Here is a 24,910-nt window from a genome sequence, read left to right on the forward strand (position 1 = left end):
AATATTAAGTTAAGTACATAAATATTGTTCCTTACTTCAACAGTTACACATTAAGTTGTTAAATATTTGACGCTTCCATGTTAAGTCTGGCATAAGCGTTTCTTCAACAAATGTTATTTCATTATTTCCATTAACTAATATTATAGAATGAGTACGTGTCGAATATTCCCCAGCAGATACAAAAATTGAGCTGAGTTCTTCATAATGTGATCGATTTCGCTTTTGCAACTCTGGATCTGGTAAATGCCTGTAAATATTCAAGATATTATATTTTGTGCCTTAATAGTAAGTACATAACTCATAATTGTTTAAATGATGTATACTTTTCTTCTGATTTCAAAAATGTTAAAAGATCTTCAATTAATTCTGTCTGTTTTGAGACTTTAGCATTGCTAACAATATTTTTAAATCTTTTTTTTCCTATTTCAACTTTTTTATAAGGAACGTCAAGGCCACTGTTACTAAACCCTAGTATACTATTCTGTTCTGAAGAAGGTCCCATTGAGTTAATAGAGCTACTGAGGTAGTGAACATCTGCATTACTAAATAAACAATGTCTTATTAATTTACAAGATTATAATATTGAATAGTACATAATTTACTAATAAATACAATATATATTCTTTAATTATATTCACTATGGTTATTAAGACTTCAAAAATTATTTTTACATACTGTAAATTAATTAAAACCAAAAAAAATGGATTGTACATTTCATTTTCTTTATACAATTTATCCAAATATGATATTGCAGAATCATTTGAAGTAATAAAATTGGGTATTAAAAATCCTCGTCCCTGTTTTGGAGTATCAGTTAAACTTGCTTCATTAGATAAATTTAAAACAATGCCAGCTTTCCCTGTCACAGATAATGCTAACCATGTTCCGCCTTCTTTTCCAGGTTCCATATCAGTACCTGATAAATTATAATTTTATTTTAAATTATAAGTAGGATTAGTGATTTTTATTAAAATAGAATTAATAAATAAGAAGTCAGCTTTTCTTATTTCTTTGTAATGATAAATACAAAAAAATATAACACTTTATTTTGATAAATGCAATTATTATAACAAATCAATGTGTCAAAAATATAACAATTCTTTAATACAAAGGTATAAGAGAATAATATTAATTTATGTAATTGTGTAACAATTTACATTATAATATTTACTCAGAAAATTGACTACTTCTCAAATTTACTTCTAGGTAAAGATATTTTTAGCATACCTCCTAAACATTCTGGATGATTTTCCCAATAATGGGCAGGTAATGCTGGACGTTTAATATATTCATCACGATTTGAGGCCAAAATTAATCGATAGGACTCAGAGGTAGCATCAGGATTACGATAAATAAATAAGATACACATAATTGAATTAAATCATTTAAATGTTTCAAACAGTATCTCTCTATATTACTGAAGAGCTTTGATTTAAATCAGCTTTGTTATATATCATTGATAAGATTATTATCTACTTTTCAATCATAAATTAAGATAATGTGAGTATGTTGATTACTGAAGATGTAAGTTGATTACTGAAGACTGTTGATGTTTAATATTACATAAAATACTGATATTACTAAAAATATTATTCTTCTTAAATGTACACAAAAATTATGATCACAATTATTATTAATAACATAAAAAAATGTATTACACTGTTCAAGGTTTATAAATTTGTAAATTTCATTTCACAATTTAATTTGATATTATACCTTTAACGTTATTTTACGAAATCAATACGGTATGCCATATATTACAATTTTTGTAATATTGTTAAAAATATTAATATTAGTAAATGAAATTAATAATAGTATTATGTTTTTCACTGTTTCTGTTACGTCAATAATTACACATGTTTTTATCTATACAAGCATTTACAACACAATTTATCTCTTACATTATTATGTAATGTAGTACTTTTTTGAACTTCGTAATATTATGTCTGTATATTTTATTTTTAAATACATATATATATAAGTTTTGCATTTTATACCAAAACGAACTGAAAGAACAATATTTATGATTTCCTTATAATCATTTTATGCATCGACATCTACAGGAAATTTATGCAATAAACGCGTCAATTTAAAAGGAAACAGCTTTTAAATCAGTGTAAAAATTTCGCTCTGAACATGCAAATTGAGACTTACTTCTGATAAATGATTACGATAATTTAAAAACAATTTACATAAGTTTATTAATTTGAAATATGGAAGATTTTTTCAGTATTGAAATAAATAAACATAATGATACTAATACAAACTTTATTATATATGATTGTAATTGGTAAATATAAATTTACCTAAATTTATATATCGTAAATTAGATTTTATTTAAATATTACATTATTGTTTCGTTGTTGAACAAATTTTTGTTACAGAACTTTAAGCAATACGAATTCCATTCATCATATGATTTTAAATTCAGAAACAGTTCGAAAAAAAAATGAATAAATACTGCTATTATTTTGTCAGATTACTTATTTTCGTTAAAATTTGTTTATTAAAATGACTTGTATTAACAATGATGAAAAATTTATGATCTTAAAAAACGTGACGGTATTTTCTTTAACTTATAATATTTTATAAGTTAAATAATCTTATATATATACATATCTTTGTGCACTATTTAAATGCTTTATATTAATTAAAATATGGTATTTATGTAAGAAGTATTTTATCAACATAACGAAGTACATAAAAGTTATTTTGTGCATTCTATAAAAACAAATACAATTACTTACATACACAAAGTTAAATTAAAACTTATATATGTATATATGTATATGATAAAAAATATATATAATACTGCATTTTAGACTAGAATTTACAATAAGTATTTCTTTGGAATAATTTGAACATAATAATATTGAAGGAAAGGTACATTCTTCAGAAATTAAATAAAAATCTTACAAATGAGTTTCTATTACAAGATTTAGCTATCTATTTCTATTTGACCATACGTACAAACCAAAATCTTCATTGTATTAATTTCATATTTGTAAATTTCATTCAGTTGAAATATTTTATATGATTAAAACTTTCAATTTGTTTCTGACCTATTGCATATTAAGTACAAATAACCAGTAATATTTTAAAGCATTTATGTGTATATTTAATGATAGCTTTATTTTTATTAGATGAATCTATAACATGCTTATAGAGATATTTTTGCTGTCACAAAGTTCAAATAATTTAGTATTATAAAATTTTCTAAGTCTATTTGTATAGACCAAATATATTATTTATTTTTATAAATACATTTAAATAAACAACTTGAACAATTGTAGTATATTTCTGGTTACACTTGAAAATGTATCAAGGAAGTTTTATAACAAAAGATCATAATTCATACTTTTGTGAAAAAAGAATGAATTGAATCAAAGATACATTATAAAGATATGATACATTTAGTAAGTTTGCTCTGTTCTTTACAATTCATACTCTACATTACCAAAATACCTAACGACTTTTTTACATTAGATGTTTCTGGTAATGAAAGAGCCCACTTTCTCAATCCTGTTAATAAAACTGAACTTGTAACTACAATTGCTCCTCCTACTGAATAAGGATTAGGTATTTCATTAAAAAATAAAACTTGCCAAAAAAAGGCAAACACTATATCTGCTGATCTTGCTATTGCAACTGGTCCTGCTTGTTCCATCTGTAAAGCTAAAGTTAATAGTATCTGACCCCCAAAACTGAAAAGAGCGAGTGCAACAACCAAAAGTCTATCAGTTCCACACCTTGGTAAGCATAGTGCACCTATAGCCCAAGATATAACTATTGTTTGAATTAAAGCAAATGACCCAAAGTTTGTCATAATTACTGAAAAGTGAAGACCTTTCAAAGCTCGCAATAAAACATACGCATTTGCACCGAAAAGAGTTGCAGAGAAAGCTGCTGCAGCACCCCATAAATCTGCGTGTGCTGTTTTTACATGTCCATCTGAAAGTGATTCTACAGTATGTCCGAAAATAAGCGGTGGACGTGTTATCAAAATTACACCAACCAGTGTTAAACAGACTGTAATAACGTTAAATAATCCGCAAGGCTCTTTTAAAAATATTTTTGCGAATATAGCTACAAATACAGGAACTGAGAAAACTACAACAGATGCATCGGCTAATGGCATATGTCGAAATGCATAGAAACTTAGCATGAGGCCAGTGGTCCCTACAAAACTTCTTAATATTAGCATTAATCTACGTCCTTTTGGGAAAGGATGTTCTCCCTTGTATATCACAATTGGTATTGCTGGCAACAATACACCCACAAACCGAAATGCTGCCAATTCCATTGGATTTACTTCTACTAAACCCTTTACAATGACACTGCACAATGAAAAAAATAATGATGACAGTGTTGCTAATATTAGGCCAAGATAAGGGCAGGATTTGCACATTAAAATTGAAAATTGTTTCTGTCGTGTTGTTATATTACTTTCAACATCAGCATCAACTAAATGCTGGAGTTCAACATGTTCTGACATTTCTGAAAGAAAAGAGAAACAAATTTATATATTAAAATATTTTTGGTACATAAGCAATGTAAAAATTAAAATAATTTGCTTCAGCTTGTGCAAAATTATTTTTGAAACACAACTGTGTTATCACTTAAATACTAAAAACGTACTACAACTGATTTTGTTAATATTAACAAATTAATAACCTACCTGTCGTAAATTTAATAAGTGGTTAACCACAGTGTACAGATATACAAGTAAAATTATATAATAAATAATTGGTATAAGTAGTACATTTATAATTATTTGGAAGACTAAATTATTTTAGAACTTTTGATAATTCATTCTCGTTCATTGCTATTGATGCTGCCCCTTACATTTTTTTCAATTACTATTTTAATTGAAACATCACGTTGCCACTTGTATGAAGTGAGCACTTATCGACATGATCGTATTGAAGGGCAAACGATTTGTGCAATAAATATGAATAAATAAAAATTCGATGTTAGTATAATTTAAATTATACGTGAATTATGCAATCTGCATTTGAAATATTATAATATCTTCCAAGTGAATGTTTAATATCTTCTTAGTTAGTATAAAGTAATAATTAAGTTATATTTTTAATATTACTTTTTATTTATAAATATTAATATTATTGTTTACTAATTTTGTTAAGAAATTTCTAATCTTACAGTTAATATCTAAATATTTGTATGTACTTTGCATTATTTGTTTTTATTTAGAGGATTCTAATGTTCCCGCATGTTCGAATTCCACAGCTTATCATATTTCGGTGATATTTCGTATAGTCTAGTAATTTTTATTATTATTATAAATTTCAAATATTAAAGCAAATCGAATAAAAAAAAAATGTTTTAAACAACTTGTATGTACTCTGAAAATTTGTTTAACTACTTTTTATCTCCATTTTTAGCAAGAATTACTATTTTCAGGTGTGTACGTGAAAATGCCATCTGCAGGGGCAAACTCTTCGGGTAGCTGTATTATTCTATGTTCAAGTAAGGCTTCCACGGTATATGAAGTTCTTTCTAAAATACTGTTATTCATTGGTTGTATGTATGAATTTCATAGTGTTCGCAGGTTACAATAAATCAGACAATTTTTCAATTAAAGTTGAATTAAGATTGAAATTATAGTGTAGTGCACAAGGACCATTAATCGTAAGATATAGAATCGAGAACTATTTAATGGATCCGACTATCGGTTGGTATCAACCGGAGCAGTTCGGCCCCGCTAAGGATTTGTGGTTACACATTTGGGAAGCTGAGAAAGGCCTGGATATCTTAACGCTGAAGAACGACTCGTCTTCAAATGTTATGGGAGTGAAACTTCAGCAGGACTTTATATCTTTGGATTCTGCTAATTCTCGTACAGGGGACCGAATGCAACTTAATACTTGTAACAGCTATTATAATCCGTCACGTAGGAAAGGTGATAATCGTGCTAGTACTTACGGCATGAACTACAATTACGATGCCTTAGTCGGCGAATACGGCGGTTGCCCGTGGAGGGTACCCAATAAACATTATTCAAAAGGGGTTATCGGGTAAGTCTTGCCGTCAAGCCTTGATTCATTATTTGTGTTAGAAAAACTAAGCTATTAAGGTTTACATGGTTTATCCATATGGGCATGACTAAGGTTATGTAGCTTGCACGCTCGTTTACAAATAGGGTATAACAAGGTCCCTTTATAATTAGAAATGTTGCAAAGAAGAACTTACTTTCTTTTGGTGAATGAATTCGATCTAATAGAATATTTTTAAGTAATTTCGATTTTCTTCACTATTTACGCAAATTCTCTTGTTGCATTTTTAATCTCTACGAATATAAAGGTTCTGTAAACACACGTGGATGTTTATATAACATGATTATTTATCTTTGGCTGTATAATATTTCATATTGCTTGTACTGTAAAATTTATCTATTATTTTTTAAATAATTGACCCAGATAACGATTTTTTCAATTTGGAAGTATTGTTAATTATAAATTATACAGGAATATTATATTTATTGTAAATTTGAGTTTATGTATCAAACAAATATGATATTTATAATACATGTTTTTATTTCAAACAGTCGGTTTATTTTCACTGCTTTTCAATAATTTGCGTTTCTGAAGTATTGTACATCCAAGTTTGTTAAGATTTAGTAAGATACCTTTTATCTGAAAAGATTCTAAAAATTTTATTTGATTCAATATTTTGTGTATTTAGATTATTTTTATTTTATTCTTCTGACTCATATTCTTTTTTAAGTTAAAATATAAGTAGTCTATCAATTATCTTTATAATTTAATAAATTATGCATATATGCAATTGAACTTGAAAGTTCTTAATAATTTAAAAACATATTTCTTCATTATTTTCACAAATTTTATAATCATATATTACAATGAAAATCATTATGTATTGTTTTGAAAATTGATTTTTTATAAAAAGTAATGATGGTAATAAGTGTCCATAAATTATTTATGTACTAAAAATAATTAAACTAGATATATTTTTATACGAAACAACTCTTTATAAATTGATATCTGTCAAATATTTTTAATAATACAATTGTTCATTGTATTTAGATTACATGAAGAGATTGAAGATTTTTTTTCTTACATGTGTCCCTCTAATGAGGAGCACAACTTACGAATGCGTGTTGTCAAAAGGATAGAACAAGTAATACATGATCTGTGGCCAGATTCTAAGGTTGAAGTATTTGGCAGCTTTCGCACTGGTTTATATTTACCTACAAGGTACGTATCAATGTACATATTTAAAACAGATTGTATTTAGTTATGTGTTCATACTGAGATATATATAGCTTTTAAATCAGTTTTAATGTTTCCTATGTCTGTAAATGTTTTATGTATATAATATTCAATTTACTATATGCAAATAACTTATCACATTGAAGTAATACTAATTATTTTAAAGTAATAAAACTAATCTAGTTGATACTTTATGTGTATCGTGAAATGTTTTTTGAATGCATAGAATTTATTTCTTTTTGCAGTGATATAGATTTAGTAGTAATAGGAATGTGGACAAATCTTCCATTGCGTACTCTGGAACGTGCTTTATTGGATCAAAATATTGCTGAACCTTCCTCTATTAAAGTTCTGGATAAAGCTAGTGTTCCGATTGTTAAGTTAACTGATAAAGAAACTGAAATTAAAGTAGATATCAGTTTTAACATGAGTAATGGGGTTAAGTCTGCAGAATTGATAAATTCTTTTAAAAAACGATATCCAGTATTGGAGAAACTAGTTATGGTATTAAAGCAATTCTTGTTGCAAAGAGACCTGAATGAAGTGTTTACTGGTGGAATCTCCTCCTACAGTTTAATATTAATGACTATCAGTTTTTTACAGGTAAGATTAATAATCTATTTTAAATCTTTGGTGCTTAAATAAAGGGAATAATTATTAAATTTAATATATTAGCAAATTAAAGGTGAGCAACTAATCTTTTTACCATGTAGTCAAATTTTTATTTCAGTTACATCCCAGGCAAAATGCTTATTGCTCAAATGCTAATCTTGGGGTGCTATTAATAGAATTTTTGGAATTATATGGTAGGAAATTTAATTATGTTAAAACAGGAATTCGAGTAAAAGATGGTGGTACTTACATATCAAAAGAAGAGGTAAAGTATATGCGTAAAAGAGATCGTACGTCCTATAAAATACTATATAATTTAATGATTTGGATGCTATCAAAGGAATTTTGTTATTTATGAATTAAAAAAAAAAAAACAATAGTCTATGTCTTTATGAAGTAAACATTACTAACATAATAGCGTATATTTTTTGAATATTATATTCTAACAATAAACGATAATAACAGTAATTAAACACGTGGAGTAATTATAAACTAATTAATTAAAATGAGAAAGTAGTAAGTAAAAATAAATATTTAAATTTAAAAATGTGGGATAAAAATTAATGACTAGATGAATATAATGTTTACATGAATACAGAAATATTTGAACGAAAATTTGTTAGTGTAATAAGTACAAATAAATACAAATACAATATAATAATTCATACTCTAATTTAAATTTTATATTTTATATGTATGATTCATAGGTTCAACGAGATATGATTGATGGTCATCGACCTTCTTTATTATGCATAGAAGATCCGCTTACACCTGGAAATGATATAGGTCGTAGCAGTTACGGTGCTCTGTATGTAAAAGATGCGTTTGATTGGGCTTATTATGTTCTATCACAGGCTGTCAGCCCTTTAAATATTTTAGTTAATGATGCAAATAAAGTAAGGTGAGATTATTTATACATCTAATCTTCATCGGTACATATTACGACTCGATCAAACGTTTTCTAAAAAAATATGTTATATACAGTATATTAGGAAGAATAATTCGCGTGACAGATGAAGTAATAGAATACCGCAAATGGATCAAAGAAACATTCCCACTACCTTTGAGCGAGGTAGATTCATTGTCAAGTTCAACTGGATCAGATGCATCAACACTGTCTGCTCCAGCTAGCGATACGGTATAAAATAATTTTAATAAATTATTTTATAAACGAAAATAATTACATACTAATCATTGTTCTTAACATACGACCTTAACATTAATAGGATTCCGAATGTAGCCGTGGAAATTCTCCTAATACTGGGGGAAAAGGAGAAGATAGGAATAAGGAAAGAAATGTATATAATAATCAACATACTCATCATTCACAGTGGAAAAAGCCATTCAAAGGAACTGCTCATGGTACGAATATTTTAGGTTTTTCAGAATGCGATTAAATTTACATTTTATTAACCTTACCCTTTTTTAACGTATTTAAAAGCTTCACTCTTATTTATTGCAGGCAATCATCATCACAGTTCTAGAGGAAATTATCATCATCGTGGAATAAATAACAACATAAGTGGACAGAGTAAGGCAAAACATTCTCTTCATAGTAATGGAAGTAATAATAATAGCCACAGTCCAAGTTCAAGGTCACAAACCGTTAAACGAAAAAAACAGTGCATTACACCTCGTGGTACAGGAGATTGTGTGCGGTGATGAAACGTGCAAAATAATGTTGGACTTTGTTTGTCACTTAAGTAGAGAGCTCAATATCATAATCGTGTGGTGAAAAAACACTGGATTAACTTTCATCACACAACTAAACTATCCTTTCCATTTTAGTGTACAGAGGGGCTCAGTGTCTATAACGATGTGGAGTTGATAAAACTCTATGTCCCTTTTTTCTTATATGAACAAGAAAGTGGCCCCAGTGTAATTAAGTTCTCCATTTCACCAGAAACATTTTATTCTGTACGAGAATTTAAATACCAAAGACGTACAGAATTGTAATATAGATTGATTTAGTTTTACTTTCATTTCGTATTCCTGCACATATTACAAGTAACACTGAGAAAATAATGTAATATTTTACTAATTATGGTTTACAAGGTTATAAGCTTATTGCAATTTTTAAATAGCAATTGTGTTCATAATCACGATAAAATCATTGTAATACATTTATATGATATGAATGATATATACAAAAATTATTTACAGTACAGTTTTCTTAAAGATTTCATGAAGCCATAAAACAAGCTCTAACAATGATGATAAAGACTTAGTTTTCTATATGGAATTATATTCTTATAACAAAGGGGTGGCAGACAAATTGGTGATATTGGAACTTACCTATTGTAAATATTGTAATATATATTATCAAACATAGAAACATAAGTTTAAGAGTTACCTACTAAATCTTTTTTTTTTTTTTCTATTTTGTTATAATAATTTTATCATTTGAAATTCACGTCTATGTCTATGTGAGAATTATCTATTTTTTCTGTAATATGTAAGTCCAATATTGTTGTGAAAATGTTTTGGTATATTTTTCGGATTTTAATAAAGCTATAAGTTCGTGTGCTGATGATCAAGAAATTTTAAATAAAAATATTTTTGAAAATACTAACTCATCGATAAAAAATGATATAATACATTTTAGATTTTTACATCGTGTTCTTTCAAGTTGTAATTGTGCGTAATACTTTACTTTTTATACAGAATTGCTGATTTCGTAACACTAGTTTGTAATTTTTAGTCTCCCCTGAACAATAATACATTATTTTTATATTACGAAAACTAATAGTAAGCATATACATCATGATAGAACGTCACATGAATTCAATGCACGAATCAGATATTGCATTTAAACGTATTCTGTATTAAATATTTAAAAAACTGAGCAACATTTCAAAAATTTTGTATATGACAATACGCAGAAGGCCTTTATATTATTGAAGACTCTTGATATTTGTAAAATTTATCTTATATTTAATTTATTATTAAAAAATTACATTCCGTTTTTTCAATGTAAATTTTTATTTCTAAAATTAACTACAGAAACGACTGCGTTTATTATAGCAAGCGTTTACTGATTAAGAATATTTATCTAGATTGCATTTTGTGTTAATACAGGTTGTAATATAGTTCAAACGGTGTCTTCTATTAAATTCGAATGAAACAGTAAAAAACGATAGTATTTACTTTCCTGCAAATTTTATAACACATGCGGAGTGTTCTATATACTATTCAATGAAACGTTGTTCATGAATACTATTATAAGCTCCAATAAGCTCTGACAGTTAATAATGTTTAATGGTTATAAACGAAAGCCTCAAACAGTTATTAGCTGTAATAAACCGAGCCGCGAAAGCCTCAAAATTCTTATTATAAGCTCTGTGATTCGATTTGTAATTAGTATGATGTGTGTGCGTATGTGAACAGTAAAATATGGATCTTATAAATTCTTAAAGCTATACATGTAATTATTATTACTATTGTTGTTGTTATTACAGCTAACTAGTCTGCGAAAACTATTGCAAATTTTTTAATTGGGGATCAAATTTTCATAAAATTGTATTATCAATAACTTATGATTTGTGTTTGTCTATCTTCAGAAATTATTAAAAGATGTGTAAGTATTAAAAATTTAATAAACAATAATAACAGGTTTCTTTCCATCATTTTTATTGTTTTTTTTTTTTCAATTGTCAGTATTATATACATTATTTTTTCAAACCTTATGTTATAAGAGAGTAAATAATAAATTACACAATTAATTGATTGTAAAGGATAACAACAATTAATTCTAGGTAAAGAATAATTCAGAAAAATTAAGAAATAATAAAAATGATAAATGTTTAATATTTGGTACATAATGTACAATATACATTGCTTATGTTCTATTTCTAATTTATTTAGAACACAGGTGTTATACTTCAAAATCCCTTTAATTTGGTAGGAATAATTTATTAAAATTTTGTTTCACTAAGCATATACAGAACATTTCTTTAACTGTTACTGTACAATAAACTGTATATTTTTTTTACTATATTTTTATACCAAGATAATTTATTTTTTAGAACTAATTCCAGTTATAGGATTGACTTCAAGTATTTGCATACGTTCCAGTTGTGCAAGTCTACTTTCTTCGGTAAATGATTCTGGTAATGGTGGGTATGCTATAGAATTTAATTAAATTATTTAATAGTGAATATTAAGTAGGATATTACTATTTTAAATTATTAACTTAATCAATTCGTCTTTTTCAATTTACTATATTTATAAACTATAGATCACAGTTTGATACATAATATGTATAGAATTTAACTTACCATATGTTTTAAGGAACATGAACAACCAAATACTGAAGGCACATCCCAAGAATGTATATCCAAGACATGCTTTCCAATCACCTGATGGGGCTAGGAATTCACTAAATGTTTGACGATAACTGGCACGATATAATGCTTTCTTCTCTTCTATTGATAATTTTTTCCAATCACCCTTTTCTTTCTCTCTTAATGCCTACATAAAGATTAATATAAAAAATAATGAAACATTTAATTTGTTAATGAAAAACATATAACAGCTATATTTTGTCAATTATATTTGGAAATTTACAATTATACAAATTATTTTACCATGATATCTGGGGTATTTGCTTTGAATCGAATAGCAGGCATAGGAAAATCAGCTCGATCTAAGTAGGTAGGTTCCCCATTGTATCCATTGCCTACTATATCTCGATTACCAATTTTATCTGGGAATACTGGACCAGGCAAGGCCATTCCACGGGTACACATATATGGTACACTTTGTCGTAAACGGAAGAGGAATAACTTGTTAGCCATTGTGTACTGAAATAATAAGATTATTTAATGATGTATAAAATTTTTTATATTTCATCTTTTATAAATACCCATATTATCTAAAATTTTGAAGTCAATCCCTTGTTTAAGCTTTATTGATACGAGATATGTGATTATATTAAAAAACGAAGTATAAAAACTTAGATACGAAATATTATTGATAAAATATTTAAATACTTTTGAAATATTAATGTAATTTACAACAACATGAAATTAAAAAATATATAAAAGCACTTAATTTTTCTACATTACATATTGATCATCTCGTTCGGTGGTTATCTAACACTCAATTGCACGAAAAGTATGTAAAAATTAAAATGATATATGTTTTAACTTATCAGAAATAATACATTATTGTATGATAATGTAATATTACTCAATATTACACGCAATTATTAACAAAGTAAGTGAAAACTTACTTTTTTTGCAAACTCAGATGTAAGGAAACGTAATATGGCTACTACGTTGTACAGTGGAGTGGGTTAGATCATGGTTCGGTATATTCGTATGGGTAATACATTGTATGTGCATAAGTACTTAATATGTATGTATATGTATATATCTATACATATATATATATGTATATATAAATAAACTATCGATATGTAATTTGTATCTGACAATTAGTATTTAAACGACTATGATGATGGTTCAGTTTATTCATGAAAAATTTTTAATTTTGTTCTAAGAAACATCTTCGTAGAAAAGAAATATGTTTATTTCGTTAAACAAATAATTGTTTTATATTAAACGATAGATTTTAACTTCGTATCAATAATACTGTTATTTCAATGAAATTAATTAACAAGTGAAATTGTAATTTTCTATAATTAATGCAACGTACAAAACACTTTTCTGTATTGTAAATTTTGATATGATAGATATTAGTAATACATATGTATACATTTTCAAATATTTTTTTAAAATTTATTATTAGATATTTTGCAAAATTTTAATAAAAAGTTGAAATGCATCTACCTTATCGACTAGGTGAATTTATATACGAAAAGTTACATAAAATAGTCTTTAATTCTGCCTATAGGATCGCATAGGTTGTGCGGGTATAAACCCGCGGTTGCTTACGGCATGGCGTTAGCCAAGTCGTGTGTCATTGTACGTTGCATATGAAAAGTGTAATACATTTATAACGTTTTTATTTTACATGTTGTATATTAATGAAAAACTTTTTATACATACTTTAACGGTAAGTGAAAATTTCAGGTGAACAATAACAGCAGTGCCTTAAGAGATAAATGATATTTGTAGGCGAGTTCTGTTCAAAGATTCAGTGAGGTTTTGATATGGCGGCAAATTTTAGTTAGGCAAGCATTTATTGTAAAACGGTAATATTCTTTAATTATTTCATCGGTTATTTAAATGTGAGTGTGTCACAATTTTTGTGTTACATTACAAGTAAAGCGGGCTCGTTTGTAATATTAAGTTATAGCTAAAAATTGAAATGCTGTATGTTTCTGCATTTTAAAGCACAGTGGCGACATATCATGGCGACAAGAATTTCTTAGCTGCGGTTGTGTATCTCGGTTATTTTCATACCGAATACGTACGCCAAGGAATTTCTTTGTGAAATAACATATTTAGTAAATTGACATATTGTATATAAAATTTTTTTCATTGAATTTTCAATTGCATTTTAATCATCTGCATCAAAGTGATGTAATTATATTGTATTAGCTAGGCATAACATGCAATTAGTCTGTCCTGTGTATATTCTTTATGACATTATGACTGAAATAAAGAATTGTAATACAGTAGCTGTATATTAATTTCAAATATTACTGTTTTTATGTCTATTCACGTATTGATTTTTTATACTTCTTTAAGATTACTTACAATGAACAAGCGCCGTAGAACATCTTCAGTTGCAAGTAGAGGAACAGAAGATGATGGGGATGATATACCACGTGAACCAACAAAGAGACGAAAAAAATTGGACCCTGTAAGTTGTTTTGTTGTAGATTCTTAAATATATAAAATGAATTGAAAATTGAATCTTAACATTTATTTGATTTAAAATGTTTAGAGTGACTTGTGTCAACAATTGTATGATGTGTTGAGAAATCAAAAAAAGGAAGATGGAACGCTATTGTGTGACGCATTCATACGTGTGCCTAAACGTCGACAAGAACCAGGATATTATGAAGTTGTAACAAATCCTATAGACCTGTTAAAGGTTCAGCAAAAATTGAAAACAGATGAATATAGGGATATGGATGATTTAGCTGCTGATATTCAACTTATGGTTAACAATGCAAAAGCTTTTTATATGGTAATATATGTTGAATCAAATTAATGTACATCTATATCGACATAGATTAATATCTTGATTATAATAATTTTTTAAATGTAGCGTACATCTCCTGAATACAAAGATGCCACTGAACTTTGGGAATTATGTGTAAATACAAAAAACCGTATTATGGAAGAATATGAAGATCCAGAACCCAAAGGGAAACTAATTCTAAAAGTAGCACGACTGGTGGGTAACGGCATAAAACTATGTGCATATTATAATTAATAATTTGTATAAAATTAATTATACAGGCTCGAAAAGCTACATTAAAGCAAGAAGATGCGGAAGATACATCTGAAAGTTCTACGAATCCTGATGAAGAGACAATGCAACAATTTGAAGACTTATTTGCAGCAGTTATGACAGCAACAGATCCAGCTGATAATAATAGGCCATTACACACAATGTTTCAATTGAAACCATCTAAAAAGGTAATAACTTTTTACCAGTGAAATATCAACATTTTTCGAAACTGAAATATCGTATGAACAATCTTACATTTTCAGTTATATCCAGAATATTACGATGTGATCGAGACGCCGGTAGATCTAAAAACAGTTGCAAGAAAAATTCAAGAAGGAGCTTATAATACTATTTCAGATATGGAAAAGGATTTAATGTTAATGTGTCGTAATGCTTGTCAATTTAATGAACCTGGTTCACAAATTTATAAAGATGCTAAGCTTTTAAAGAAGATTATTACCGCTGCAACAAGAAAACAAGATACCGGAATAAGTAGCAATATTCCAAAAATTGCGACAACTGCGCCATCGACACGAAGTAAAAGAGGAAGTCGTACAATGGCACAATCTTTAATAGCCCAAACTGCGTCGTTGCCAGACGAAGATGAAGAAAGTGATGACGAAGAAGAGGAACCTGCAGAAACTGAAGAAGCTGACAATCCACAATGGCAGCTGTTTCAGACTATAAGAACAGCACCTAACAATCAAGGTATTTAAATGGTTTACAATACTTCTAATGTTACAATGTTTTATGATAATAGTATTAGTAATATTTTTGTTCCTTGCATAGGAGTTAGAATGAGTGAATATTTTTGGAAACTGCCATCGAAGAGATTATATCCTGATTATTATAAAATGATTAAGAATCCTATTTCTTTATTACAAATTCGTACGAAGATAAAGGTAGTGAAGAAAAAAAAAAAATAATGATCTCACCTTTTCAAAATTACTGTTATTTAATTTGTCGTTATTTTAGAAAGGTGAATATGGTACTGTTAGTGAAGTAGCTGGTGACATGAATATTATGTTTGAAAATGCAAAGAAGTATAATATTCATACATCTAGATTATACAAGGTAATGTATATTAATTGATTTAAATCTATCTATGTTCTTAACTTATATTACTTACTTTTATTGCTTTGTGTTAAAGTGTGCTGTAAAACTACAAAAGATTATGCAGGAGAAAGTGCAAGAATTATTAGAATTTGATCAGGTAAATAAAACTCTGTCGAGGTAAGAACGTATTTTTCTTTAATTATATAATTTCTTTTACAATTGAATTGTAATAGATTTTAGCACATTAGAATATTTAATGTGCTGAAATATCAATCAATATTATATAAAAGATTATTTTAACACAAACTGTTTTTTTATACTAAATAAATTGTGTATAAATTTTACATGTTTTATATTGCATTTAGGATTCAGATTCAGATAGTGAATTTGAAAATAGTTCTCATCAACCTAAACTTATTAAACGTGCTTCAAATCTATTAACACGTGGAAAATATAAAGACAATATTCCGTTGAAAAAGAGATTGTATGCATTGGTTAAATGTGTTATGGAATACGTTGTAAGTAATTCCAATCTTAAATACTGAAACTGAAGCTTATCAATATAGAGTTCTTCGTTATATTACAGTGCGAAGATGGACGGCAACCAATGTTAATGTTCATGGAAAAGCCTTCAAAAAAATTATATCCAGATTATTATCAAGTAATAGCAGAACCTATTGATATGTTAGCTATTGAAGCTAATATCAAAGCAGAAAAATATCAGAGTGAAAACGAATTGATACAAGATTTCAAGGTATATTTTATACATGTATATATTTATATATTTAACTAAATATTTATTACTGTATTTTATATCGCATTTTTCTTATCAGTTAATGTTTAATAACTGTCGTCAATACAATGAAGAAGGTTCTTTAATATATGAAGATGCAAATACTTTGGAAAGAGTTTTAATGGATAAAGTGAAAGAGTTAGGTCCTTTGCCAGACACGCCGAAACCTACGAAATCCAGTGCATCTACGCCTACTCGTAATGTTGGGTATGTATTATGTTTATATATGCAAGATGTCCTAAAATATTGTTTTGGCTTTTGGGATAGATTTTCGGTTTTTGGGACATCCTGTATATGACTACAGAAATATACATATATTAGAATTTATTTACAAAGGTTGTAACATAATTGATGTGTAAAAATGTAATATACATTTTTACAATTACATAGGAGACCTAAAAAAGTTGTACCATTACACTTACAAAAATTGAAAACTATGTATGATACTATAAAGGATTATCACGATGCAAAAGGGAGACAATTGTCTTTAATTTTTATGAAATTGCCAAATAAAAACGAGTATCCCGATTATTATGAAGTTATAAAACAACCAATGAATATGGAAAAAATTGCTTCTACGCTGAAAAATAATGGATATGACAATTTGGATGAACTCGTGTCCGATTTCATCTTAATGTTTGATAATGCTTGCAAATATAATGAGCCTGATTCACAAATATATAAGGTTTGTATTTGATATATATTGAAATATTTATTTGAGAGTAAAATAAAGTTTTAAATAAATCATGATATTGATTTCGAAACGAAACAAAGATTTATTTATTTAAAAGTTATAGTCTTTGTTATTTTCTTTTTAATAATTTTAAATATAAGAAAAGATAAATCATTTATATAGAGTAACGAATTTATCGTAATTGATAGCAGTTACTTTTACGTTAGTTAATGACCTCAAATATTATTGAAAGATGTAATTATTGTTGTATTTATGGCCCAGATTAAATTGATTTTATAGAATCTTTACTATAGTGTGTAAAAATAATGTGGATATTAAGGTTCAATTGAAATTTCGCGCTAAAACATGGAAAGCTCGATGTGTTTACGGTCATAGTTTTTGAGGTTACGCGAAGTAAGCTTCCTCCGCAGCTTTGTCGTTTCATGTCATTTCGCGTAAAAATTTTAACGTATAACAAATAATTTTTATCCGCGAATAAATATAATAATAAATTCTTTGCGAATATGTGATTTTACCAAAGTAATTATACACAAAGTTCATGGAAAAGTGTTCAGTAGATAATAATAGAAGTGATCTGCTTTGTAAGATTTTTGTGCATGTGTGTGTGCTCTGTTCAGAATGTTTGAACAAGGAGACAGTAGCAATGAAAGTAATATTTTTATACAAAGAGCACTAAAAGTTCGACCTTGTTTTATTCGTTTAATGAGAGATAAAGAAGTAGATCAACGTTTATCAAAAAAATGCAAGACAAATGAAGCAGAAGTAAACAGTTAACTTATTTTTTTTCCAATATATTATTCTCTTCTTGTAGATATTTTTATTTATCTATAAAACGTTAATAATTTATGAAATATTAAAATGATATTCTAGGACGCATTAATTTTGCAACGATTAGTTCTTCAAACTAAGTTACAATTAAGTGAAGATGAAGAAAGTGTACCAGATGTATCAGCTGCAGTTCAAGAAATATTAGCAACAATTTTTACTGCTCTTTATAATCATCAAGATGAAGAAGGAAGATGTTACTCAGATTCTATGGCGGAACTTCCAGAACATGATATTATCGACGAAAAGAAGTATGTTATTTCTTATTTAATTTGCGTTATTTAACAATTGTTTATTACCCGTTCAGTTTGAATAAATTCTTTTTATGTATTAGGGTACGAGGATTATCGTTGGATTTAATTAAAAGGAGATTAGATCGCGGAGTGTATAAGCGATTAGACCGGTTCCAAGAAGATGTATTTACGTGTTTAGAAAGAGCTAGAAGATTATCACGTACAGATTCACAACCATTTGAAGATAGCGTGGAGCTTCAAGCATTTTTTTTACGTACTCGCGATGAAGTAACTCGTGGCGGAGATTTATTACACTCACCTGCACTCAACTATACACTTTTAGATCTCTCTACTCAGGTCGCAGAATTGAAACGTGCAAAACAACAACAAGAATTGTCATTACCCAACGAAGATGAAAGTTGCGATGGAAATGAGGCAAAAGTACGTAATACTTCACGTCATAAAATATAATTTTCTATAAAAATTACAAAAATTTATAAATATTTTTATTTTGTTTATTTAGGATGCTGAAACAAATACCAGCACAGAGAGAAATAATAGTGATAATGGTGGTTCAATGAGTTTTAATCAAGAAGTATATAGAGCGGGTGATTTTGCGTATATAGAACCTACAGAACGAGGGATGGAGTATAGTGTAGTTCTTATAGAACGGCTATGGACTAATGCGGAAGGACAACAAATGTTATACGGCAATTTATTTTATAGACCAAGTGAAACTTATCATGTAGCATCTAGAAAATTTCTTGATAAAGAGTTATTTAAAAGCGATGCCCATGTCGCTGTACCTTTGGCTAAAGTAGCTGGAAGGTGTTGTGTTTTAAGTGTTAAGGATTATTTTAGAATGCAACCAGAAGGTTTCATAGAAAAAGATGTTTATGTATGTGAATCACGATACTCGACGAAAGCGAGAGCTTTCAAAAAAATCAAAGTGTGGAATTTCGATCCGGATCATTTGAAATTAATTTCAAGAGAGAAACCGTTAGAACCAAAGCGAGTTATATCAGTTTATAAAGAAAGATTAGAAAAGCATAAAGAAGAAATTGCTGAATTAGAAGAAGGAGAAAAATTGACGGAAAAAGAAAGACCTGTGAGCAATTCAAATTCGTAACAGTTCATAGCATTACAATATGATATAGTAATTTTTTGCTTTAAAAATTATTTCTGTTTTATAGAATGTGATACTATATAATCCAGAAGACACGGAGAATACTTATTATGAACAATATAATACATGTGCGGGTTCTGTAAAAACTGGAGATTTTGTTTATGTAGCAACAGATGGAGGCAGGCAACAAATTGCACAAATCGATGCTATATGGTCGACAAAAGAGTAAGTGATACATTTTAGAAATAAATATCGTATACAGAAATTCAAACAACTGTTTAATTTTTTTTTAGCGGAAAGTGTTACTTTAAGGGGCCATGGTTGTTAATGCCTGCAGAAGTACCACATACGCCTACAAAGTTATTTTATAAACAAGAATTATTCCTATCTACAGTAGATGGTACTCATCCTATCGTGGCCATTGTTGGAAAGTGTGCTGTTCTTGACTATGGAGAATATATTTGTAGTAAGTATACGAAGAGTACATTAGTAGTAGTACATTAATAAGTATGCATTTTATAGAAACATTATACTTTTATTCAAATTGATACGCTTGTTTAGGTCGACCCACAGAGATTCCAGAAGATGATATATATATTTGTGAATCTTTATACGATGAAAGTAAAAGCCTCATGAAAAAACTTGGACAAGAAGGTTTAAAAAAATTAAATCATAGTTCAGCAGTAACTGAAGATGAAATATATTTCTTTCGAAGGCCTATTAATCCTGCTAAGGTGAGAAAACTTGAGTAATATCCTACACAAAAGTCTAATAACAATAAGTAGCCTGTTATTTGATATGCAACTAACTGAATATAATTGCTTTGCATGTGATGTGTGTGTTATAGGTTCCGGGCGATGTGGCTCAGACGCAAAATCAAGTCAAGTCTGTTACTCCTAGCTCAACTCAGTTTGAAATGGTAATTTCTATCATTAACTACTGTTAAGTTTCATCTGTTAACAATATTATGGAAATGCATGTTCTATGAAAATCACACGCAAGCTCACATGCAAATTGATAATGATTCCAAATATTATGAGCTTAAATTATGACTATACACTATATGCAATATGACTTGCATGTGATAAAAATATTGTGTACTAGTTCATATATCTGAGCATGCTTTTCATCTTATGCCGGCATATTCATTTTACTTTCTTTCTTTCTTTCTTTTTCTTTCTTACATGTTTTTCTTTTCGTGAAAGTATATTTTTCTATGTAGTATTTAATAGAAGTACATTATTTTTCGTGGATTTCAATTCAGAGCACCTGTTGGGTTTATCCATATGTATGTACATACATATACGATGTACGTAGAATACCACCAAAAGTCTCGCTTCCATGTCACTCTAACCCAAATAATGTAAAAATCAAGCATTTTACTTTAAATGGAATGTATGCATAAAGTACTAATATCAAGGTTTTAGGATATAGACAAAAAATCAAATTGAACTATTGAAATAATATCATTATTGCTATACTTTAACTTGTACTACAAATGATATTTGTAAATTTCTGTAACTAAGAAAAGTCTATGTAATCGGTAGGATTATACAAAATTATTATATTGATATCAAAAGAAAATATATACATATATATATTCATAACATTACATTCGGTAACGGATAATGAACGTAACATAACGTAAATGGTATAGGAGGCATCACCATTGTTACCGAAGCTGGAACCCGATGTACTAGGCATGGGAGTAGGATTAGGAGTGGGAGTAGGAGTAGGAGTTGGGGAGGACAGCATGGACGCTGGTGGTCCACCGTCCGTTGGATCTGCAGAAGCTCAACCGGTGCTCTCCAATACTCAAACACCTGTGTCAACTAAAAAGGTAGGCCTTATCGTGACATTATTTTGATTATATGTTTCATTTGATTTATTTCATTTTAATTTTATTTATTTAAAAAAATATGCCAGCATATTTTTTGTTTTGCACCGTTTCAGCGTTGTTATTTAACATTAGAACGACAATTAGATGTTTTATCCGTGAAGGTATAATATCGGTAAGACGTTGACATTATAATTTGTGTTTTCCTCTGTTTAGAAAACGGCGGGTAAGAAATTAGTTACGGGCTATATTTTATATTCGAGTAAAATGCGAACGCAGATTACACAAAACAATCCTGAATCATCCTTTGGGGAGATTAGCAGAATTGTTGGTAACGAGGTATTTATTTATTTTTTACTGTTGATTTTTAGTTTACTATAAGAATTCATCGAAGAAGGAAAGTATGCAGATTAAATGGTTCCAAGCATAATATTATAAAGAAAGTTACCGAATTATTTTTATCAAATATTGTCGAGGGAGTGTTGTGTCATTCTGCATGCTTCATCTTTCTTTCAAGTACGTTACGATTTTCCCGCCAAAACAGCAAATATTATTACTGTGATAAAAGTTATTATTTGAACACAAACATTGTATGCAATAATTGTTGAAACATACTGTAGATTAGGTTTGCAAAGGTTTGAAATATTGCATTCTGAAAAGTTAATTAAAATAGAAGGAGAAATTGTACAAAATATCCTTTTTCAATTTCAGTGGAGAAAATTGCCAGCAGGAGAGAAACAGGCTTGGGAAGAAAGAGCAATTAAAATGAACGAGGATGGTGGACAACTTAAAGGAAATGCTGTTTCAGTAGGCACTAATGCTTTACAAGATGTAGTATACGAATGTTGTTGGGATAATTGTGACTGGCAATTTGAAGATATGACTGATTGTATCGACCATTGTATCGCCGAACAAAATGGTCATGTTCAATCATCTTTTGTTAATGCCGCTAGTGGTAAGTGTATCATATTATTCTAATACTATTAAGAATAAAGTTTTAAGATTTATACGCTTCAATAGATGTAGAATTTCAATGCCAGTGGCGAGGTTGTGGTCGTACGAAAAAGTCTGTACCTCCATTTCCAAGTGTACAAAGGCTTGCAAGGCATGTTAAAGAGGTTCATATTCTTAAGTCGAATGGTCGCATCATACCTCCTTTAGAGAGAAGCAAGTATGTTAAATCTTACTATACCATAAATACGTATTTTTAAATTCATGATTCAGTATCTTTTATTATTTTTATTTTAGAAACTACATGGCATCAAAAGGTCCAACGGTATTACCACCAATGGAAACAGGTAATTGGTTTTTAACAATTCAACTTTTTAACGATAAAAATATAAATTTCATCTAAGCAAACAGGGGAACATGTTAATATTCTGTCTATTCTTATGTGTACATTTATTTTATTATAGAAACATCGGCAGCTGCGACGCAAACAAGTAACATACCAGTCGTTAAGCAACCTGAACCAATGTTCGTTGCTGTTCCTCCAAGACCAAGTCGTGTATTACATTCAGATGCCTACTTACGGTAAATTTTTATAATTTTAGTCAAATTTGTGAATTTTTAAAAACACATTATTTATTTCTTTAGATACATTGAAGCATTAAATGTAGAAAACCGATACATATCAAATTGGGATAAACAAATGAATGCTAATCCTGATAACACACAAATTCCTGATGTAACAAAATTACCTGTTGAATGGTTAGGTAACGGTGTAGGCAACCATGGAAATGTGGTGAATGCCTTATGGACGCTCAAAAACATGATGATGCGAGATGTGTTAGCCATCAATAAAACTTTATAGCTTATAATTCGTTAAGATCTATAATCTTTAAAATTCGATGCTACCTTAAAACAATTTTCAGGTCCGTCGATGCTAGATGAAAGACTGAAAAACTATTATTTGAATATGAGCGTATCTGTACTTCCAGATCATTTTTCTCGTTTTACAGCTCTTACAACACTACTGATTTCCGGTTTGTAAGTAAAAGCATTAGAAAATTGACTTCGTTAAGAAGTTTACAAAGATCTGTTTTGTATTAATCATAAATGATTCAGTTTGGAAAAGCAATTAATTTTAATTCTTTCATTAAAGATGTTTTGGATGTTATTTTTAATACATCATCTATGGATCTGTTAGGAGTAGGATGAAACTATAATGTAAGAATCACCACTATGTACATATTTCGCTATTTTTAATTTTAACTTTTCATAAACAAATTTTGTATTTTGTGTATCGCGCATCATGAAAGTGTGACTTGGAAATTTCTGTATTCATATTGTAATATGAAATTGTATTGTAAATATAAAATAATGCACTTTAGAAAACAATTTCATATGAACGAGAATATTACTATATCTATAAATATAGTTTATTTCGTGTCATACCGCGTTTTTAATTTACATTTTCAAATCAAAATCATATATGAACTGGAATATTTTTTATTAAAAGTCGGTCACTCGTCCACCGTTTTGCCAATCTCCCCACTTTGTTGGATCTTTCTCGCTATCTGTTATTGCTTCTCCATTCTTTGGATTAGTTTCTACTAATACCAAATCTACAAATCGTTCTCGTGGCGGTACTCCTATTATCATATTTATAACGATTATAATAATCTAGCTCCTGTAATCTATACACTATTTACAATTCGTATTTATTTTACTTGGTATGGGTTGCAATCTTAATTTCTTATGAAACTGTTTCATTCTTGTTGATTCCTCTTTTTTACCTGGCTTTGATTTCTCAGTTTGTAATAAAGTAGCTAAATATAATAATATATACAATGGTTAAAATATCAAAATTATTAGGTTGCAAATTAAAACTTGTACATTTCATACTTGTTGCAAATTGTCTGGATGTGAAAATTGGCTGATTCATTAAAACTTTATTTAAAAAGTTAAACTTACTGAAACCAGCACTATTTAAAAATAAATTTAGCTTTAAAATATGCATATTTGATTAGTATGATAGCAGGATCAATGAAATTTGATGCTATTCTTTTGTTATAGTTTTAACAAAACTTCTAATAAAAGTATGCTATTAGCTATACTATACATACATGTACATACATATATGTATACATGTATTATTTAATACTAGATAT

The 24,910-nt window shown here is 28.4% G+C and overlaps 6 protein-coding genes across 16 annotated transcripts; 2 read left to right on the top strand and 4 right to left on the bottom strand.

Annotated features, from left to right (window-relative positions):
* Positions 1 to 36: 36 nt before the first annotated feature.
* On the bottom strand, positions 37 to 1,369 carry Tango2 (transport and golgi organization 2). Its single transcript, XM_034319341.2, has 4 exons — positions 1,228 to 1,369; positions 676 to 916; positions 324 to 542; positions 37 to 247 (listed from the first exon to the last, which is right to left on the bottom strand). The coding sequence occupies exons 1-4, from the start codon at positions 1,367 to 1,369 to the stop codon at positions 37 to 39; spliced, it is 813 nt and encodes a 270-aa protein (XP_034175232.2).
* A 1,419-nt stretch (positions 1,370 to 2,788) lies between these two features.
* Positions 2,789 to 4,941, bottom strand: LOC117602431 (solute carrier family 35 member G1). Its single transcript, XM_034320435.2, has 2 exons — positions 4,679 to 4,941; positions 2,789 to 4,497 (listed from the first exon to the last, which is right to left on the bottom strand). The coding sequence occupies exon 2, from the start codon at positions 4,493 to 4,495 to the stop codon at positions 3,449 to 3,451; it is 1,047 nt and encodes a 348-aa protein (XP_034176326.1). The 5' UTR covers positions 4,496 to 4,497; positions 4,679 to 4,941; the 3' UTR covers positions 2,789 to 3,448.
* A 574-nt stretch (positions 4,942 to 5,515) lies between these two features.
* On the top strand, positions 5,516 to 10,276 carry LOC117602427 (terminal nucleotidyltransferase 4B). Of its 2 annotated transcripts, none has more exons than XM_076691519.1 (8): positions 5,516 to 6,038; positions 7,068 to 7,238; positions 7,499 to 7,856; positions 7,984 to 8,130; positions 8,573 to 8,766; positions 8,850 to 9,003; positions 9,092 to 9,227; positions 9,307 to 10,276. In XM_076691519.1, the coding sequence occupies exons 1-8, from the start codon at positions 5,680 to 5,682 to the stop codon at positions 9,525 to 9,527; spliced, it is 1,740 nt and encodes a 579-aa protein (XP_076547634.1). In that variant the 5' UTR covers positions 5,516 to 5,679; the 3' UTR covers positions 9,528 to 10,276. The 2 variants fall into 2 exon arrangements, with proteins under 2 accessions (XP_076547634.1, XP_034176316.1); XM_034320425.2 differs by having other exon boundaries at positions 5,518 to 6,038; positions 9,328 to 10,276.
* A 1,365-nt stretch (positions 10,277 to 11,641) lies between these two features.
* LOC117602433 (cytochrome c oxidase subunit 4 isoform 1, mitochondrial) lies at positions 11,642 to 13,239 on the bottom strand. Its single transcript, XM_034320438.2, has 4 exons — positions 13,099 to 13,239; positions 12,452 to 12,667; positions 12,143 to 12,335; positions 11,642 to 11,989 (listed from the first exon to the last, which is right to left on the bottom strand). The coding sequence occupies exons 2-4, from the start codon at positions 12,659 to 12,661 to the stop codon at positions 11,880 to 11,882; spliced, it is 513 nt and encodes a 170-aa protein (XP_034176329.2). The 5' UTR covers positions 12,662 to 12,667; positions 13,099 to 13,239; the 3' UTR covers positions 11,642 to 11,879.
* polybromo (protein) lies at positions 13,121 to 24,271 on the top strand. Of its 10 annotated transcripts, XM_076691885.1 has the most exons (28): positions 13,121 to 13,200; positions 14,522 to 14,636; positions 14,721 to 14,966; positions 15,048 to 15,176; positions 15,242 to 15,421; positions 15,497 to 15,941; positions 16,023 to 16,135; positions 16,209 to 16,307; positions 16,384 to 16,446; positions 16,655 to 16,807; positions 16,876 to 17,043; positions 17,123 to 17,289; positions 17,473 to 17,767; positions 18,647 to 18,852; positions 18,936 to 19,275; positions 19,358 to 19,942; positions 20,028 to 20,185; positions 20,254 to 20,426; positions 20,522 to 20,694; positions 20,808 to 20,879; positions 21,618 to 21,800; positions 22,014 to 22,136; positions 22,509 to 22,752; positions 22,818 to 22,968; positions 23,046 to 23,095; positions 23,213 to 23,330; positions 23,394 to 23,585; positions 23,672 to 24,271. In XM_076691885.1, exons 1-28 carry the CDS (start codon positions 13,169 to 13,171, stop codon positions 23,688 to 23,690), a joined length of 4,992 nt encoding a protein of 1,663 aa, XP_076548000.1. In that variant the 5' UTR covers positions 13,121 to 13,168; the 3' UTR covers positions 23,691 to 24,271. The 10 variants fall into 10 exon arrangements, with proteins under 10 accessions (XP_076548000.1, XP_034176310.2, XP_076548006.1 ...); XM_034320419.2 differs by having other exon boundaries at positions 23,394 to 24,271; XM_076691884.1 differs by having other exon boundaries at positions 13,126 to 13,200; positions 16,655 to 16,804; positions 23,394 to 24,271.
* On the bottom strand, positions 23,948 to 24,785 carry LOC117602435 (uncharacterized). Its single transcript, XM_034320442.2, has 3 exons — positions 24,645 to 24,785; positions 24,470 to 24,568; positions 23,948 to 24,391 (listed from the first exon to the last, which is right to left on the bottom strand). The coding sequence occupies exons 1-3, from the start codon at positions 24,757 to 24,759 to the stop codon at positions 24,252 to 24,254; spliced, it is 354 nt and encodes a 117-aa protein (XP_034176333.2). The 5' UTR covers positions 24,760 to 24,785; the 3' UTR covers positions 23,948 to 24,251.
* Between the last annotated feature and the right edge of the window lie 125 nt (positions 24,786 to 24,910).

This window comes from Osmia lignaria, chromosome 13 (assembly GCF_051020975.1).
Source record: "Osmia lignaria lignaria isolate PbOS001 chromosome 13, iyOsmLign1, whole genome shotgun sequence".
Lineage (NCBI taxonomy): Eukaryota > Metazoa > Arthropoda > Insecta > Hymenoptera > Megachilidae > Osmia > Osmia lignaria.